We start from the raw sequence: 16,477 nt of genomic DNA on the forward strand, positions 1-16,477 counted from the left end.
GCGTGCGGTAGACCTCAGTACCAGGTAAATGCATGCTCGTGGCATCCAATATTTTGCATGAGACTTTAGACAACTCTTGACAGATTGTTTAGTTTCATTTAACTTCCAATGGGATTTATTTTTTTCCCCACCGCGGAACCATTCATTTGTGAACCCATGCCATCTCACTAAGGGGAGTTCTTTTCTCCGTCCACCTGTCTCCTGCTCACGACACATTACAGGTTGTAGCTTCTGTTTTTATTTATTAAGTAGAGGGGATACATCTTTTCCTCATGCTGAATCAAAGACTGAACTGTTGATGGGTGAAATTAAAGGCACTAATGTTCTCTTTGCCCAGATATATTGGGTCCTATAAACTGTAAACTTATTCTGAAGTCTTTATTTACTCTTTTCTTTGACTCCAATCTGCACTGTCATGGTCCAAACTGCTGGTTATTTTTTTTGGAATTCCATTAACCGCTGAGGAAAAACGGGTATCATTTTTCTATGACAACAGTGAACCAAATAGGAGTTAGCACTGATCATGGGTGTTTGTGTATAGATTTGTAGTCAAGCAGAAGAGCTGAATAAATGCGAAACCTCTCGGGATGAGCTAAAGATAGACATAATCCTGAAGATGCACACACACACACACACACACACACACACACACACACACACACACATACAGTACTTCATTGCAATTCATATCATGCTCTTGTTTCTACTTAAGAAATGATTCTTTAAAGTGCAATGACTTGACAGTACAAATTAATTCCTCACTTGTATTTATTGAATGCAGTATTAAATAGAACCATTTTGGCCACATTGTTCAAAAGGATGTATACATTATTTTTATTATCTAATTATCATTCTGACCTTGCGCTGAGAACTTAGAGGACAGCTTTCTGTGTGGAAGATTTAATTTTTTCTTTCTATTTCCTGTCATAAAAGCAAGACAGCCAATTTAGCAGACTGTCAGTCGGACGCATCAGAGGTTGCTCAGATTAATGTAATTCCTTTTAGTCCAGGCTGTGCGTGAGCCACTCACATTTAGCATCACGACATCTTCAGTAGGAATTCCTCGCAGTGTTGTTTCAGAAAAGTCAGGGTACAAACAGAGTCTTCAATGAGCCATATGTCGATGTGGTGTTCACTGACAACAAGGTAAACAGAAGACTGACATTCCACGTTTGAAATCTATTCATTGTATATTACCATCTAGTTTAAGGTCTGGATTTTTTGCCTCACACAGAACAATTTACTCACAGTATCCATATCCTTTGTCACCATATGCAAACATTTGTCATTTTCTTTCTCGCTGGCCTTTGAGTTTGATTATTTGTTGTAGAAATGAAAAACCTGAAAAATAATGCCTATTCAATCCAGAAACTGTGAATGGGAGAGTGGAGATGTCAACTGTATGTACATTCTATGTTTTGATGTAATCAGAAGCACTGGGAATATGTTGTACTTCGCTGTAAAAATAAATCCATATCTGATATAGCTGTACTTTTGTTGAAAATAAAACCTCTACAGAACTGCGTGTTCGAGGCGTCAATGTGTGAGTGGGAGCATTGTGCTGGGTTTCCTGTTGTGTGACATCGTTTCCTGTTTGCAGGTCCCCATTCCCAACAACTGACGCATTAACTTATGGATGTGTTACAGAGGAAAGATTCAAGGTCATGCAAACATACGATAATAACGGTATCAGGGGGCGTTTCACAACTCACAAAAGAAACATTTATAACCACAAATTGTAGCCTGCTAATAACTGCTGTAATGACGTTTGGGCAAATGTCTTCTCCGCTTCCTGTTTTGAAGTCCACAGCTGCGAAACAGTGTTTTTAGGAAAGATCTCAGACATTGTGGTGAGATGCAGACAGTCTGTGTGCATATGTGTCTGGATGAATAAATCTTTTATTGTGTAATGTTACCTCAGAGGAGAACAGAGCTAAAGGTGATGCAAAGAGGCATTACCAAATTTGGACCAGGGCAATAAGCAGTATTACTGTGGTCTCTAGTGGTCAACCACGGTGTTACACTGAAAAAGGACACGGCAGAGTGTCCAACATGGACAGATGTTCATCTTTCTGTGTTTGACGAAGACACTTCAATAAGCTTTGTAGAGCGTAAATAATAATTTAATCAGAAGTTATATATCTATTTACTAGGCACACATTTCAATTTTAATATATAAATAACAAAAACAAGAATTTAGAGCACTCACTATACAGTACAGGGACCTTTTGTACTTATCGGAAAAACAAAAAATCAATTATCCAGTCATCAGAAATGAGGTAAAAAAAAATGTCACTGGCCATATATTCTGATGCTAAGGTGAGCATCATATGTGTTCAGAGGTTTCATGCTTCAGATAGTTCCTCAGGATCAGAGGAACGTCCAAACTGTCGATGACAGGCTCTTTGTTGGCAAAGGGTAGGTGTCTTCGGATTGCTAGCCGAGTCTGCGACATCAGTGTTTTGGGACAAACTGGAGCAGGAACAGACAAAACAAAAGGTGGATCAACATTTTTACACTTTGCACACTTTGACGCACACTGAACCAAACCATGACCCGTGTCTCACCTCTCTCTTTGAGCAGCAGAATCAGAGCTTCGTTCTGCTTCGTAGTCTTGTCAATGATCAGTGTGGGCAGAAACACGTCTGCCCCAAAGTCTATGAGCAGCTGGATGTACTCCACCCCGCAGCCGTAACGCAGACACACCTCCAGCACCGTCTTTGGCTGCTTTATCCTGGCCAGCAACGTCTCGTCCGTGCAGTTGTAGTTGGGGTTGGCCCCGTGGAGCAGGAGCAGTTTGAAGCAGTCCAGGTGTCCATAAACAGCTGAGATGTAAAGGGGCCCTCTGCAGGCTGAGGCATTGGAGGCCCACTCGGGGACCTTGGGCTTGGCGTCCACCTCGGCTCCGAAGAGCAGCAGCTCTCGGAGCACGTCTACGTCGCCCTCGCGGGCTGCAGTCAGCACTGGGGAGCAGTTGTTGTATTGGCTGCCATTGGGATCGGCTCCGGACTTCAGCAGGGCAACCACGCAGTCCAGATGTTTCCCACTGACAGCTGTGAACAGAGGCGTCTGGGCCTTCACGTCCAGGCTGTCGATCTGGATTCAAAACACAGCAGTGCACCGACATGTTGTCACAGTAGGAAGCGGCCCTGACAAATTTGGTGATCCAACAACGTCGATATGCATCATTACAGCTGCATTATTTGACACAGCATTGACATATTCTCACCTCTCAATTTGTATTTATTTATTTATCTAATGACTTGAAATCCAATATTCACTCTCCTTTTAACACTGTTTCGATTTCCACCAACTCCTGAGGGAAATATCCTGCTTATTAGCAGCTAAATGATCCACTATATCCCTCTCTAATCCCTAACATTGGCAATTTGCTGTTTTGCACTGGTCAGGTAGTAAATAATGGGTTTATTGGAGCCTTTATTTTGCGGAAAAACAGCTGCCTGCTGCTTCTGGAAACAACCTTGAGGATGGAAAACCGAAACAAAGAGCTAAAAAGACACTCTGAGGCTCCTTAGAACTGAGGAGAACTGCAGAGTTAGGTAATCACTTTGTGTGGGTTTATCACTGCCAGGCACCCCTTTCATATTACACCTATCCGTTTGATCCATTGTTCATTTCAAATATTGTGCAGCTTTAATACCTAATACGTTTAAAATGTGGGAAATCTAATTTCTTACTCTTAATTTTTGATATCATAAAAAGATGTTCTCTAGGAATCTAGGAATCTTTTTGGGCTTTTAAATGAAATGTGTGACACCTGAGTGCAGTATATAATTTGGGTTGCTAAATATAGAAACGTATGTCCATTAATCCATAAGGACCCACGGTGACACAGTTGTCACAGACACTTTAAATATCCTGTAAAGTTCCTTCTACAGTTGTATCCCTGATTTTAACTCTTGAAGTCCCTAAGTGACACATACAGAACTTCCTGGTGAAGTCATGTGACAGTGACTTAATTTGTGTACCAACGACATCACTTCCAAAATGGCAGAACTAGCTAATTTCATAAATCTTGTTTTTGTTGCTGAAGTTTCAACACATTTAACAATTCTAATGCTTTGATAACAAGTCCTACATTACATCCAAACGGTTCTGACCATGTTTATCAAACTAATTTATGTCTAAAAAATTATGAAAATATTGTTGTGACAGATATGTCACATCAGGTTTTTAAACTTATAATTGTCTCAGAAAAACACAATAAGAAAAATAATAATGAGCTGCTCAATTGATTTAGCTGATTCAATTATTTTTAATTAAAATATGTTCTTTTGTCGAATTCAAAAGACATTTAATTAATTTATTTTGCAGTGGGGTCTAGAATGAACGATACAGTGTTCAGGATGCACTGAAGCTCATCCAACGAGAAGACATTTTTGTCTTGTAAAACAAATCTGAAAAAGAGTTTTTGATTAAATCTAACCATAAAAGTTATAATTTTGATATGTGTTGTGTAAATGCAAATAAAAAGGCATAATCTTTGTTACCAAGCTAAAAAAGGCCAAGTTAATTGATTTTCAAATGAGGAAAACATCTATACACATATGTGTGACATATGTAACGTTTCAGATCTGTGGCACTAGAGGGTAGTATTTAAAAAATATTTTCAGAAATGTGTTCCATGTGGTCTATTTAGTCTTAGTTTTAAATCTATAATTTTCCTTTAAGGAAAAATGGGTTTGGGTTCTTCTGGGTTAAACCCCCCTCCATATCAAAGATCCATCTCACCATCCTCATCTGCAAGCTGTACAACAAAACGCTCTCTCCATGTCTCACCTCTGCACCGTGCTCCAACAACAACTCCAAGCACCTCAGGTGTCCCAGAGCAGCAGCACTGCGCAAGGGGGTGACTGGGACCCCCCAGCCGCTTCGAGCATTGATAGACCTCCTGTAACTCTCCTGAGACAGAAGCTCGGAGAGCAGAGTCACGTTGTCGCTGCTCACGGCGTTGTTCAAGGCCTGGCACTGCTCGTTGTCCTCATCCTCCTCCTTAGGCTGCAGCAGGGAGAAGATCTTTGAAATGTCCATCAAACTCATGTTGACAGCTTGGCCCAGAACCATGATGTAACCCCAGGCTGCTGCGAGTCAAAGCTCTTCCATCTGCGGTGGCGAAAATGTCAGACAGAGATGGTAATGCCTCCAAACACATATGCACAGCTGACATCTTGGGTTATTTTTGTAAGGCACGATTGTTCTTTCAACATAACAAATTCCTACATGAAAGAAAAGAGAATAACTTCTTCAGTACTGCCATAAGACAACGCAGTTTGTTTACATGACACAGTTACTTCACATAAGACAAATCACAGCAATGCAACTTCAAACAAAGCCATACATGAGTGCATTTTATACTCATACATAAGAAAGAATGGTTTCCACTGGAGGTCCACGTGATTTGCTCAGCAGAAACAAGGCTATGGTTCCATTCAACAGCAGCAACATAACTGTAACAAGACACTTACCTCAACTAGTTGTGTGATGGTGTGTTTTTTTCCCCGAAGACATTAGAAGATAAGAGAAGTTTAAAAACTCTCAAAACTCCATAATAAATCATGTGGAAGAAAGAAGGAAAGAAAAGTCCTCCAAGGAGTGTGTGATGCTTCCACAGGAGTTGTGGAAAGCGCAGTATGGTGTGTGTGTGTGTGTGTGTGTGTGTGTGTGTGTGTGTGTGTGTGTGTGTGTGTGTGTGTGTGTGTGTGTGCGTATGTGTTAACAGACAGAGGGGACCAGAGCTCCTTTCTGGGGGGTAGGGGGCTAATTTTAGGCCACAGATGGGCCTGGCTGAACTTCCATTCTTGGAGAATCCAGGCTCAGGGTTATAATTAGAAAGGTGATACGAGTGTGACACTCAGTCGGAGATTGGCGAGTGTGTCCGGAATAAAAACAAAAATGAAATGGAGGCTTCTGTGTCTCTTTAAACGTCACGGTGCACTGAGTAGCATAATTCTCCACTTTTTGTTTCAGCTTGTCTCTGCAGGTATTAAAGACACAACTGTGACATTGTGACGATAAAACCAAACAACCCATGAGAATGGCCGTTAGTTTGCCTCTATGTGCCCTGCTATCACCTGTTTCCTCGATTCACACCAAGGCAGCAGGGGCAGAGCCAAAAAATGCCAAGTATTTATGGTCTTTAATACTCTTCAATAATGTGATGGCAAAATTCCACTGTCAATTATCTATCTGTTTTTATTGTCAGACTCAGTGTTTTGGCCCTTTTTGTTTTAGTAAGGTTAGTGAATGTCAGACATGGTCAGTGAGAGTCCTCTCAGGTTGAGTAATATTGTGTGTGTGTGTGTGTATGTGTGTGTGTGTGTGTGTGTGTGTGTGTGTGTGTGTGTGTGTGTGTGTGTGTGTGTGTGTGTGTGTGTGTGTGTGTGTGTGTGTCTTAATCAGGGGCATGAAGTTGTCAGCTTAGATAAGGGGCTGAATGGGGATGCAATCAGTGGACCATTCAATGCTCAAGGCCTTTATAAGAGTCGTACACAAGTTCCTTCCTTGACGATTAACCCCCCCCCCCCCCCCCCCCCACAAAGCAGCCATTTCAGTAAGTGTCAGTGTCAGGAGCAGCCAGTCAGCTGTTCCTCTGCCAAACCCATGTCTTCATCCGGCCCCTGTGTTCAGAAGGGAGCCTGTGACACATCACATTCTTTCAGCAGCAGATGGCACAAGAGTCCAGATTCCTGGCATACAAATGCAGGAGTAAACTTTATTCTTTATTTATCCATTTGAGCACACAGTCTTATAACAATTCAATGTGGATAACAAAGACGTGCTTTTAATGCACACTTCCGGAAATCCGAGGACAGTGACAAATGCAAGTATGCAAAAATAAACCGTTTTTTATCGCTGTTATACTTTTGGAGATGTATCCAAAATAAAAGGCAGATGGCACAAGCAGCCAGGTGTCTGTAGCCAACATTACTATTTGCACTCACACACATTACTGCATATGTAGCCTACTATAGGTTATGTGTATATTTTTCCTAACCCTAACTAGTTTTCTTGCCTGTACTTAATCCTAAACAAACTGTGACTGAAAACTGAAAATAAAGGTCAACCAAGCACATACACAGTCCCCCCCCCAGGGAGACTGTCCTTAGTTAACCCTCTGGTCCACCCCAAAGTTGTCTTTTTTAAATGCATGTTTTTTTACTATACTTTTACTTCTTCTACTATTACTACTATTCGTAAATCTTGGCAGAACGCCTTCTGGCTTGCAAAATAAGTAGCATACTAAAGCCGAATAGCTGCTGTGTAGCTGACTTATTCTCACCCAGGTGCAAATAGACACTCTGAAAATTAATATTGTAACTTCATTAAACCCTGTGGAGCTCAAGATTTAAAAATGCATCTCCTTCTAAAATGTTTAAACTTGACACTCCAAGCTCCACTATAATAGATACTGTAACCACCTTTTAACAATTTCACAAAGTTTTGAAATACTTTTTAGTTTTTATGTTTTTCTTATTTCCATACTCTCCATTTATAAGAAGTATATAAGCAAAAATAAATTAATAAATAAAAAAATAATGAGAAAACAAACAGCATGAGACCATGCATGAGTGTAATGCACAGATATGTTATTTACATCGCTTTTTCTGCAGGACAAACTGGACTATTAGAATATGTATGCAATAGATACAAAAGAAAAATACATATTTTGGACATTAAATCTCAGATATGTATTCAAATCACACATAACACAATAGTGAACTTGTTCTTCAGGGGAGAGAAATATACATTGTATCCATTGCCACTCCATTGTGCATCTGCTCTGAGATCAGCAACACAGCCTCTGATTCGTCGACTGACTTCACCCAATGCATCATGGGATATATCTTGCCGTAGGTGAGGCAGCGACGAGTTGTCCCTCACCTCAGATTGTGAATCCCTCACTAACTGGGTTGAGCGCGTGCCTATTGCTTTCTCATTGTTTGTCACCATTGTAATATTTGAAGACACTTTTATTACATGTCCTTTCTTTACATATAATATGTAATGTATTTCACGTCTGTGTAGAACATATTTAGTGTTGCTGATCTGACAGAAACCGCAGTGAAAAAGCAGAGAGGCAAACACTACTCTGCCTCAAAGAAGAGAGCGAGCGAGAGCCCACGGGTCGGGTTCATGCTTGTTCTGTCGTTGCTCTTCTTCTACACTTCTCTACACTTCTTATATTTTGTTTGACCACAAAAATGTAAGATTCTATATCCAAGCTTAAAAATGTCTTGAAAAACAGGGAAATATGACCAAATCAACAGCAATTCAACGTCGGACAGGTAAAGTAACCTTTTATGTGTTCGTTCTCTTTATACATCCGTGGTTGTTACACAGATTATCGCGGAATCTCACGATTTTCGCGGGTGACGCCCGCGAGCGCTCCGCTTCTGAAACGCTCCCGGTGGAATCAAATATGTACCTTACCTATGTGTGTGTAAATAATGCTAATATGAAAAACAACCAGTAGTCAATGTACAAGCTGCCAATTGAATGGTGATTTAAGCTTCTCTATTGGGTTCATATATTTGTAAATCTGATTTATGTAGTGTCAGTGCCTCACCAGACACCAACCTCACCGCACGACACTGGGCTACAACAACTCCTTTCAGCACGGATACATGGATAACTAATCAAAGAAGACATACACTGCTAGATGTATTAGTTTTTATAAAGGCTCGATGAGATTTCATGCTGGATTACAACGTGTCTGAGAGAGAGCAGCGCACCGGAGCCCTCGATGGAGAGTTTGCATGCTGTTATACTGTGTAACCTGTAGATGGTGGTCTACGCTCGGGGTTCGCAGGTGAGTAAACTGTTGACACGTTGTAAATATTAAGGAATAAGTTATTTTTTGTTTACGATTGACTGGAGTTTGAATTGCGTTTCAAAAGAATTAAATGTAATGATACGTTGTGAAGATGTTCTTGCTGAACTAAACTTTTAAATATATTAAACGTTTGTTTGTCACAGGTTTATTTGCTACAATAATCCAAAATTCAATGGAAAAATCTAATGTTTTTTTTCCCCAAGGAATCTAGTGCGATGCTAAATTAAATAAACTTTCAAAAGCTCTGCAAACGTCAATACATCCTTTACAAATAGTTATTGTTGTCAGTCTTATATTTGTATCATACATTTGTATAATGTTATACCATTATTATTATTAGGTATGAGAGGTGTACACCCAACTTGAATGCATATTTTTTTTTCACTTTTTTACACTTTTTATTTCTCTCCATATAGTGTGTTTATATATTGTAGCATTATGTATATAATTTACATTTTACATACTCGTATACAGTAGCAACTGTAACGTCCCAATTTCCCCCTGGGGATCAATAAAGTATTGACCCGCGTTTAGTCGGACAACGAATAATATTTTTGTCATAAAAATGGATAATATATTCATCCGAGTCTGCGCTGGGTGTCATCAACTCAGGCTGCATGTTTCACTGACAGGCTGTAAGAAAGTATGAACAGGTCTTGCATCGACTTGAGCTCAGATTAATAATGATATATGATACAAATATAAGACAGTCTTCTGGTTACTTGTATAATGGATCATCAATGGTCACGCCCACGCCACATCTGCCTCACGTATGCCTCACGTATGTCATCAGTTAATTCCAACGCTAGTAAATCTTCCACACCGGGTATTCTTTTACATGGTAGCTAATTCAGCAGAAATGTCCTGGTCATTTTGGTTAAATATAAACCAGCTTGAGATAAAAAGCAATATCATTGTTCAGTTTTGTACAGCTGGTACATTGCCTGTTTAGAGTGGACAAATAAAACGATCCAGCGCACAGATTCACCAGAATGATGCATGGCAAAAATGACAGATTATTGTGAGAAGGAAAATGGCGTTTTCTGTTGGTTTTGTTATAGTTTTCCTACCGTTATTGTCAGAGAAAAACAATGCCACTTGTGGATGAGCCTGTAAAATGAATGTAAGATTGTGGAGTTTAACAAACACATTTGTTTAAATAACAAAGCTGCTTGCAGTTAAATGGCGAATTTGTGTGTTGCTAATGGTTGTCTCTTTGCCGGTTGTTTCACCTGCTGTGTGATAATGTACTGTACAGACTTCATACATGATTCTGTTGATATATTTTCTCTTGCTTATATATGGTTTGTTAAGGTAATCAATCTCTACGTGTATGACATGTTCAGCATTTTATTGTTTTTGCCACAGTTTTAATTTAAAGTGCGTAATGTGCCTTTTTCTGTCATTGTCTCACATTACCAACTGCTTGTAACGTTTGCTCTTGTTGAGCAGCAACTCTTAATTTAGGAGGCGGAAATATGCCAGCAATGGCATAGTAGTGTACTCAGTGATTCAAAGAATTGTAAATTATATATCGTTTCTACAATGGCTGATTAAACTCCATTTGGTCTGTAACCCATTTCAAATGACTGTCTCCAGGTCTGTAGGTGAAAGGAATGACCTGGTTTTGCTAAACTGTCTCAATTGACCAAAGCAAATCTGCACAATTTTGGTCACCTGAGCATCAAAAATCAATTCAGAGTCAAAAATAACACTTAGGTTGGGAGCTTCATGCCGAACATTATTTGATAAGGCGCCCAGACTTGAGGAAAGATCATTAATACAGCTAGTGTTCGGGTCAGCAGGGGTAATTATAACTACTTCATTTGGAGTTATTTAGTTCCAGGACATTTTTAGACATCCAATTTCTTATGTCGGCAAAGCAGGACATGATACACGAAACAGTGCTGGAGCCCGGGCTTAATCGGAATGTAGGCTACAACTGAGTTTCATCGGCGTAGCGATGAAACTCCATATTATGTTGCCGTATGATGTGTCCTTATTGGTAACATATATATGTAAACAGGAGGGGACCTAATATAGACCCCCCACCAAGGGAGCCCACAGAAGAGAGGAGCAGATGAAGAGGAGGCATCTCCAAGCATTACGGAAAAGGACCTGTTAGACAGATTAGACATCAACAAATCCAGTGCCACATCACTGATGCCAACATAGTTCTTCAGATGGCTGATTAAGACATCGTGGTCCTCTGTGTCAAAGGCTGAGCTGAGGTCAATAAGAATTCATATGGAATACAGGCCTGGGTCGGCTGGGATCTTGACCAGAGCAGTCTCAGTGCTGTGAAGAGAGCGAAGAGCCTGAATTTCTTAAAGATGTCATTGTTATTCATAAAAGAAATCAATTGAGTGGAAACAGTCTTTTCTAAAAATCAGACCTGGTTTTGCTAAGCTGTCTCAATTGAGCAAAGCAGATCTGCACAACTTTGATCACCTGAGCATCAAAAATCAATGCTGACTCAAATATAACTTGGGCTTCATGCCGAACATTATTTGATAAGGCGCCCAGACTTGAGGAAAGATCATTAATACAGCTAGTGCTGTGGTCAGCAGGGGTAATTATAACTACTTCATTTGGAGTCATTTAGTTGCAGGACATTTTTCGACATCCAATTTCTAATGTCGGCAAGGCAGGACATGATACACAAAACAGTGCTGGAGCCCGGGCTTAATCTGGATGTACAACTAGGTATCATCTGCGTAGCGATGGAACTCTTTATTATGTTTCCTAGTGGTAACTTGGAAAACAGTGAACAGGAGAGGACCTAATATAGACACCTTTGGTCACCTGAGCATCAAAAGTCAGCGAAAAGCCTGAATTTACCAAAGATTTTATTGTTATTAATAAAAGAAACCAAACAGTCTTTTCTAAAAAACTTTGATAAAAATGGCTGCTTGGAGATGGGTCTAAAACTCTTTAAAACCGAGGGATCTTTAAAAGTGGGTAAACAGTAGCATGTTTAAAGTTAGAGGGGAAAATACCAGTTGACAGAGAGCAGTTAATAATGGCTAAAATGTCTGAACCAGCCATCTGAAATACATATTTCAAAAACCCAAGTGGGAATGCAACTTCTTACATCTGAATGGAGCTATGGAATCTAAAATGTTTAAACGTACTGACAAGCTCCTCTACGGAGAGGCCGAGTTGTTCATTGGTATTGAAAGTTGTGCGCGACTCAGTAAAAGCATGGCAGAAGTGAGGACCAGAGAGTGTATTTAGGGGGCGGGAGCGAATCCTCGTGGGGGGTTTGGGATCAGAGATGGCAAAATCACTTAGATTCACATTATCCACACAGAAACCATGGGAGTATATTTTGATGCCAGTACCTTTTTTAACTTTTACTGAAGAAAAATTTGGAATGCAGGACTTTTACTTGTGCTCACACTGTGCTCTATCATTTCATTATTTACTAAACACTTTCACTCCCCGAGCCAAACTAGAGACGCTCACTACTCACTGCTGCCCAGACAGAGCCAGCCAGCCCACCCGTTGAGAAGTGTACAAATATTTATTATGAAACTGTTCGGACAAAATGAACATTGGCGAGCTGCTACAGTCTAGTTATTTAATGGGAAACACTGCAAAGATAATCAAAAACAAAGTCCCATTCACTCCTCTCCAATAAGATCTTCTACAATTGGTGGGACAACATATTTCGTGACTAATTATTTATAAATGAATGGCTGATTGATTGAATTATTCCACTACGGTATCTAGGAGGGGCATAGTTGGAAACAACAGATGCCTGATCTCAATGTTACAAAAATAGGTAATTTAGTGTTTCCACTTTTCAGGTGCTTTTGTTTGTCACACTCTTGTTGCTATGCGGCCTCGATGGACGACCTCTGGGAAGAAGAGGAACGTTCTACAGACCAACTGAGAGAACATCTTATCCTTGCTAAAGCTGAGGTAGGATATTTTTTTTCCTGCTCTGTGTTTCCTCTTGCTGAATATTGAAAGTGTACCAAATATTTTAAATTCAGGGGCCTATTAAGCTTTGTTATGAACCGCTTGAAAATACATGGAATTATAGGGTATGGTCTGTAATAGACACGGACATATTCTGACGTCATCCATTTTGATTTACCCTTCCTGAGAATATCTTTGTTTCTGATGTCCAGCTCTTAGAAATACCTGAAGCTGGAATTAAAGCCAATTTAAGGAGCTCATTTGTCTTCTTTGTTGGTTCTCAGAGAAAAGACACATGGTGTTGGGGGAGGAACAGCAGAATGGATGAAGACAAGTACATCTAAGTGAAGAGAGGTGAGTCTGGAAAACATAATCGTCTGTACACAGCTGGAAACTTGAACATTCAAATAACATGATATTTATATTTGAATGAGTGTGTGTCTGTAATGTGTTTTTTTTCCTCCAGAAATTGTAGGAGGGGCACCATGGAGAATCACAAGGAGGGCTCATCAGAAGCGGCTCATCACCTTGATGTCATCGTCTCCATCCAGTCTGCTGCTCCTCCCCCAACACCTCGTGTTTTTCCTCTGAAAATCAACAAAGAAGACAAAAGAAGGTAATATTTCAGCTTTAGGTATTCTGAAGTTCTGGGCATTAGAAACAATGATATTCTCAGGAATTGAAAACCACACTGAATGGTGGATAAATGTCCATGTCTATTACAGACCATATCCAATACACTATTTCACAGCTGTAAACATAAATATTCCAAATGTTTTCCCACTTTATTTCCTGTTGTAATGTATGTCAGTAGAATAAGCAGACAGGAAGCAAACGTGGACCAAAGCTGTTGTCTTTTAATACAATTCTGTTGAAAGGGTTACAATGTCATACATTTTCAAGAAGTTCATAACGAAGCTAAAGAGGCCACTGAATTTGAAATAAAAACAACATTTAACACAACGCAGCTGGTAATGAGAAGAAATATCCTACCTCAGGGGTTCAGCACAGATGAAGACATATTGTCTCAGTTGGTCTGTATAATGTTCCCCTTCTTCCCAGATGTCATGCATTGAGGCCGCATATCTACAAGTGTACAAGTGTGTGACAAATAAAAGCAACTGTCTTGAAATGCAACACAACTGACTAACTGAGCAAATATCACGAACACACACCACTTGCTTCCAACTATGTTCGTGCCAGATGTGGTGGGATAATTCAATCACTCAGCCGTATATATATATAGAATTGATCAGTCACAATGTGGTAGAAGATGTTATTGGAGAGGAGTGGATACGAGTGACTTCAGTTTTCCAGGAAGCATGAGAGTCTTTGTGACTACTCCAATATGTGTAATTTACACACAGCTGGCACAGCGTGGGTAGCCTCACTTGTTATTTATGTCTACCAACATAGCATATTGTGTGTAATAAGGTCCAGAATTATTCCAGTGATCACAGTGCTGTAATAAAATGGGTTACAGACTAAACATGGTTAATTAGCCACTGAAGAAACTATCAATATACATCCACAAATCTTTAAATCACTGAGTAAACTGATATGCCATTACTAACATATGTAATATGTTAGTAATGGCATTTGAAGTTAGATAATTGTGCTTACAATAGCAACATTACGGCAATGAGGCTGTGACAGAAACAGGAGCATCATGTACAGTAAATTAAAAGTGCGCCACAACTAATAAAACTAATGCTGAATATTTTAAACACGCAGAGATTCATGACCATTAAAAAAACATGTTGATATTCAAGCAAGAGAAAATATGTCAACAGAATCCTGTATGAAGAAGGAAAAAACAAAACAGTACAGTCTATTTTATATTGCACATTTTCATTTTTTAGACATTTTGTTTGTATTATCTTTGTATTGCACATTTTATATTTGGTACTACACATTGTTCTGCACTTGTGATTATTGTCACTTTATATTTCCCCGTACATCCTCCATCTTACATGCAATGAATACAAATAAAGTAATCTAAATAAATACATAAATAAATGAATGACATTGCATTAAATTTAAAAGTACCTTCTTGCGGGCGCGTCGACCACTAGATGGCGCTAGTAGTTCGCTGATGGCAGGAAGTGCGGCTGTGACAAACACGAAAAGAAGAGGCGTGTAAACACAGGGCAGTGCCCTCTATGTTGCTTCGAGGTAAAAGTCGGTCAATGTTTCACTTCCAAACGTCTGGTGTCAAGCTGTTGGTTTCGATACTGGAATCCCCCCCCCCAAAAAAAAAAATACTGGTCCCCGCTTTAATTTGCAGTTTAACGTTACGTCACTAAAAAAACGTTGTTATGATAAGATAAAATAAGATAGTCCCTTATTAGTCCCGCAGCGGGGAAATTTACAGGATTACAGCAGCATAGTGGATACAAGAGACATAGTAAAAACAAACTATGTATCAAAACAAGTAGTATAAATAAGTAATAATAATAATAAAACATAATATTAAATATAAAATAAGTTAAAAAGTAGAAAAAAAATATGATAGACAGAATAAAAAGATGCAGATTGTATAAATTATAGAAACTTCTGCAGAAGAATGCTTGTTCGTGCTCATAACAAACAGCAGCGCTCAAAGGAGCGGAGAAGGAGAGAGGAAACAAGCGCAGAGGAGCCAGAGGGAGGGAGGGAGGGAGGGAGACGAGATATCCCCGGGGACGAGTTTAGGGATCGCGGAACATGTAACCTCCCTCTGCCAGACTGTACGGCACGAGAGACGGCACGAACCTCCCACAAGCTCATATGTCAAGGTCCCGAAGTCCAGACCGTCCCCCTTTAACTCATCTCCACGCCGAGGCTCTAAACTTTCAAGGGGATGACAAGGGTCAGGCGTGTCATCTGCCATGAGTGTGTGTGTGTGTGTGTGCGTGCGTGTGTGGCTATAACGCTTAATCTCTCCACTCGATGTGTGTGTGTGTGTGTGTGTGTGTGTGTGTGTGTGTGTGTGTGTGTGTGTGTGTGTGCAGGCTACAGAGGTGGAGCTCCATGATCCCGCTGTCTGCAGCGTGTGTGAGCAGGAACAGGCTTCTCTGGCCTTGAGAAGTTTTATCAGGAGGAAGAAGACACAACTGCAGCTCCAAACACTGAAGGGCAGACTAAACACACACACACACACACACACACACACACACACACACACACGATCTGCAGAGTAAGTGAAGGGTTCATTGTCAAACTCTTACTAGTCTCTAGCTGACAACTTAGTTATTCCTGTGAATTCCACTGATTCACAGGAATAACTATAATATTTTGTTCGGTTACAGGAGTATGTGCACCTTGGGGGAGTTTCTCTCACAGCCCTTCCATGCCGCTCACTGGATTTGGGAGGATTTACTTGGTGGAGATGTGCGGGTCACAGCAACCTGGGGTTGCCTTAGCAACCACTAAGGAACGGGGAGTTGCCTTGGCAACAGATGAAATGAGGGGTTACCCTGACAAAAAAGCAACAGGAACTCATTTAGAAAGACCTCGCTGTCCTTTTTCCGACAGATACTGCAGACATGATGGGCACCGCATTAACACAATGAAAAGGACAATGTTGCGCTGGAGTCAAACATACCCCCCCCCCTCCCCTTACCACTCAGCTACAGCTGTGTTTATGTTCTAACGAACAGAAACAGAAGTCTAGCCTTTGTTTCTCTTGAGTAGGAAGAAAACAGACTCACAAGG

General features: G+C 40.2%; 1 protein-coding gene across 1 annotated transcript; it reads right to left on the minus strand.

Moving 5' to 3' along the window:
• Positions 1-520: 520 nt before the first annotated feature.
• asb12b (ankyrin repeat and SOCS box-containing 12b) lies at positions 521-5,713 on the minus strand. The gene is made up of 4 exons (XM_068714365.1): positions 5,487-5,713; positions 4,801-5,124; positions 2,568-3,096; positions 521-2,472 (listed from the first exon to the last, which is right to left on the minus strand). The coding sequence occupies exons 2-4, from the start codon at positions 5,083-5,085 to the stop codon at positions 2,327-2,329; spliced, it is 960 nt and encodes a 319-aa protein (XP_068570466.1). The 5' UTR covers positions 5,086-5,124; positions 5,487-5,713; the 3' UTR covers positions 521-2,326.
• Positions 5,714-16,477: the final 10,764 nt, after the last annotated feature.

Source organism: Cebidichthys violaceus, unplaced genomic scaffold (assembly GCF_023349555.1).
Source record: "Cebidichthys violaceus isolate CVI_PGR_0920_01 unplaced genomic scaffold, fCebVio1.0.p SCAF_2, whole genome shotgun sequence".
Taxonomy (NCBI): Eukaryota; Metazoa; Chordata; class Actinopteri; order Perciformes; family Stichaeidae; genus Cebidichthys; species Cebidichthys violaceus.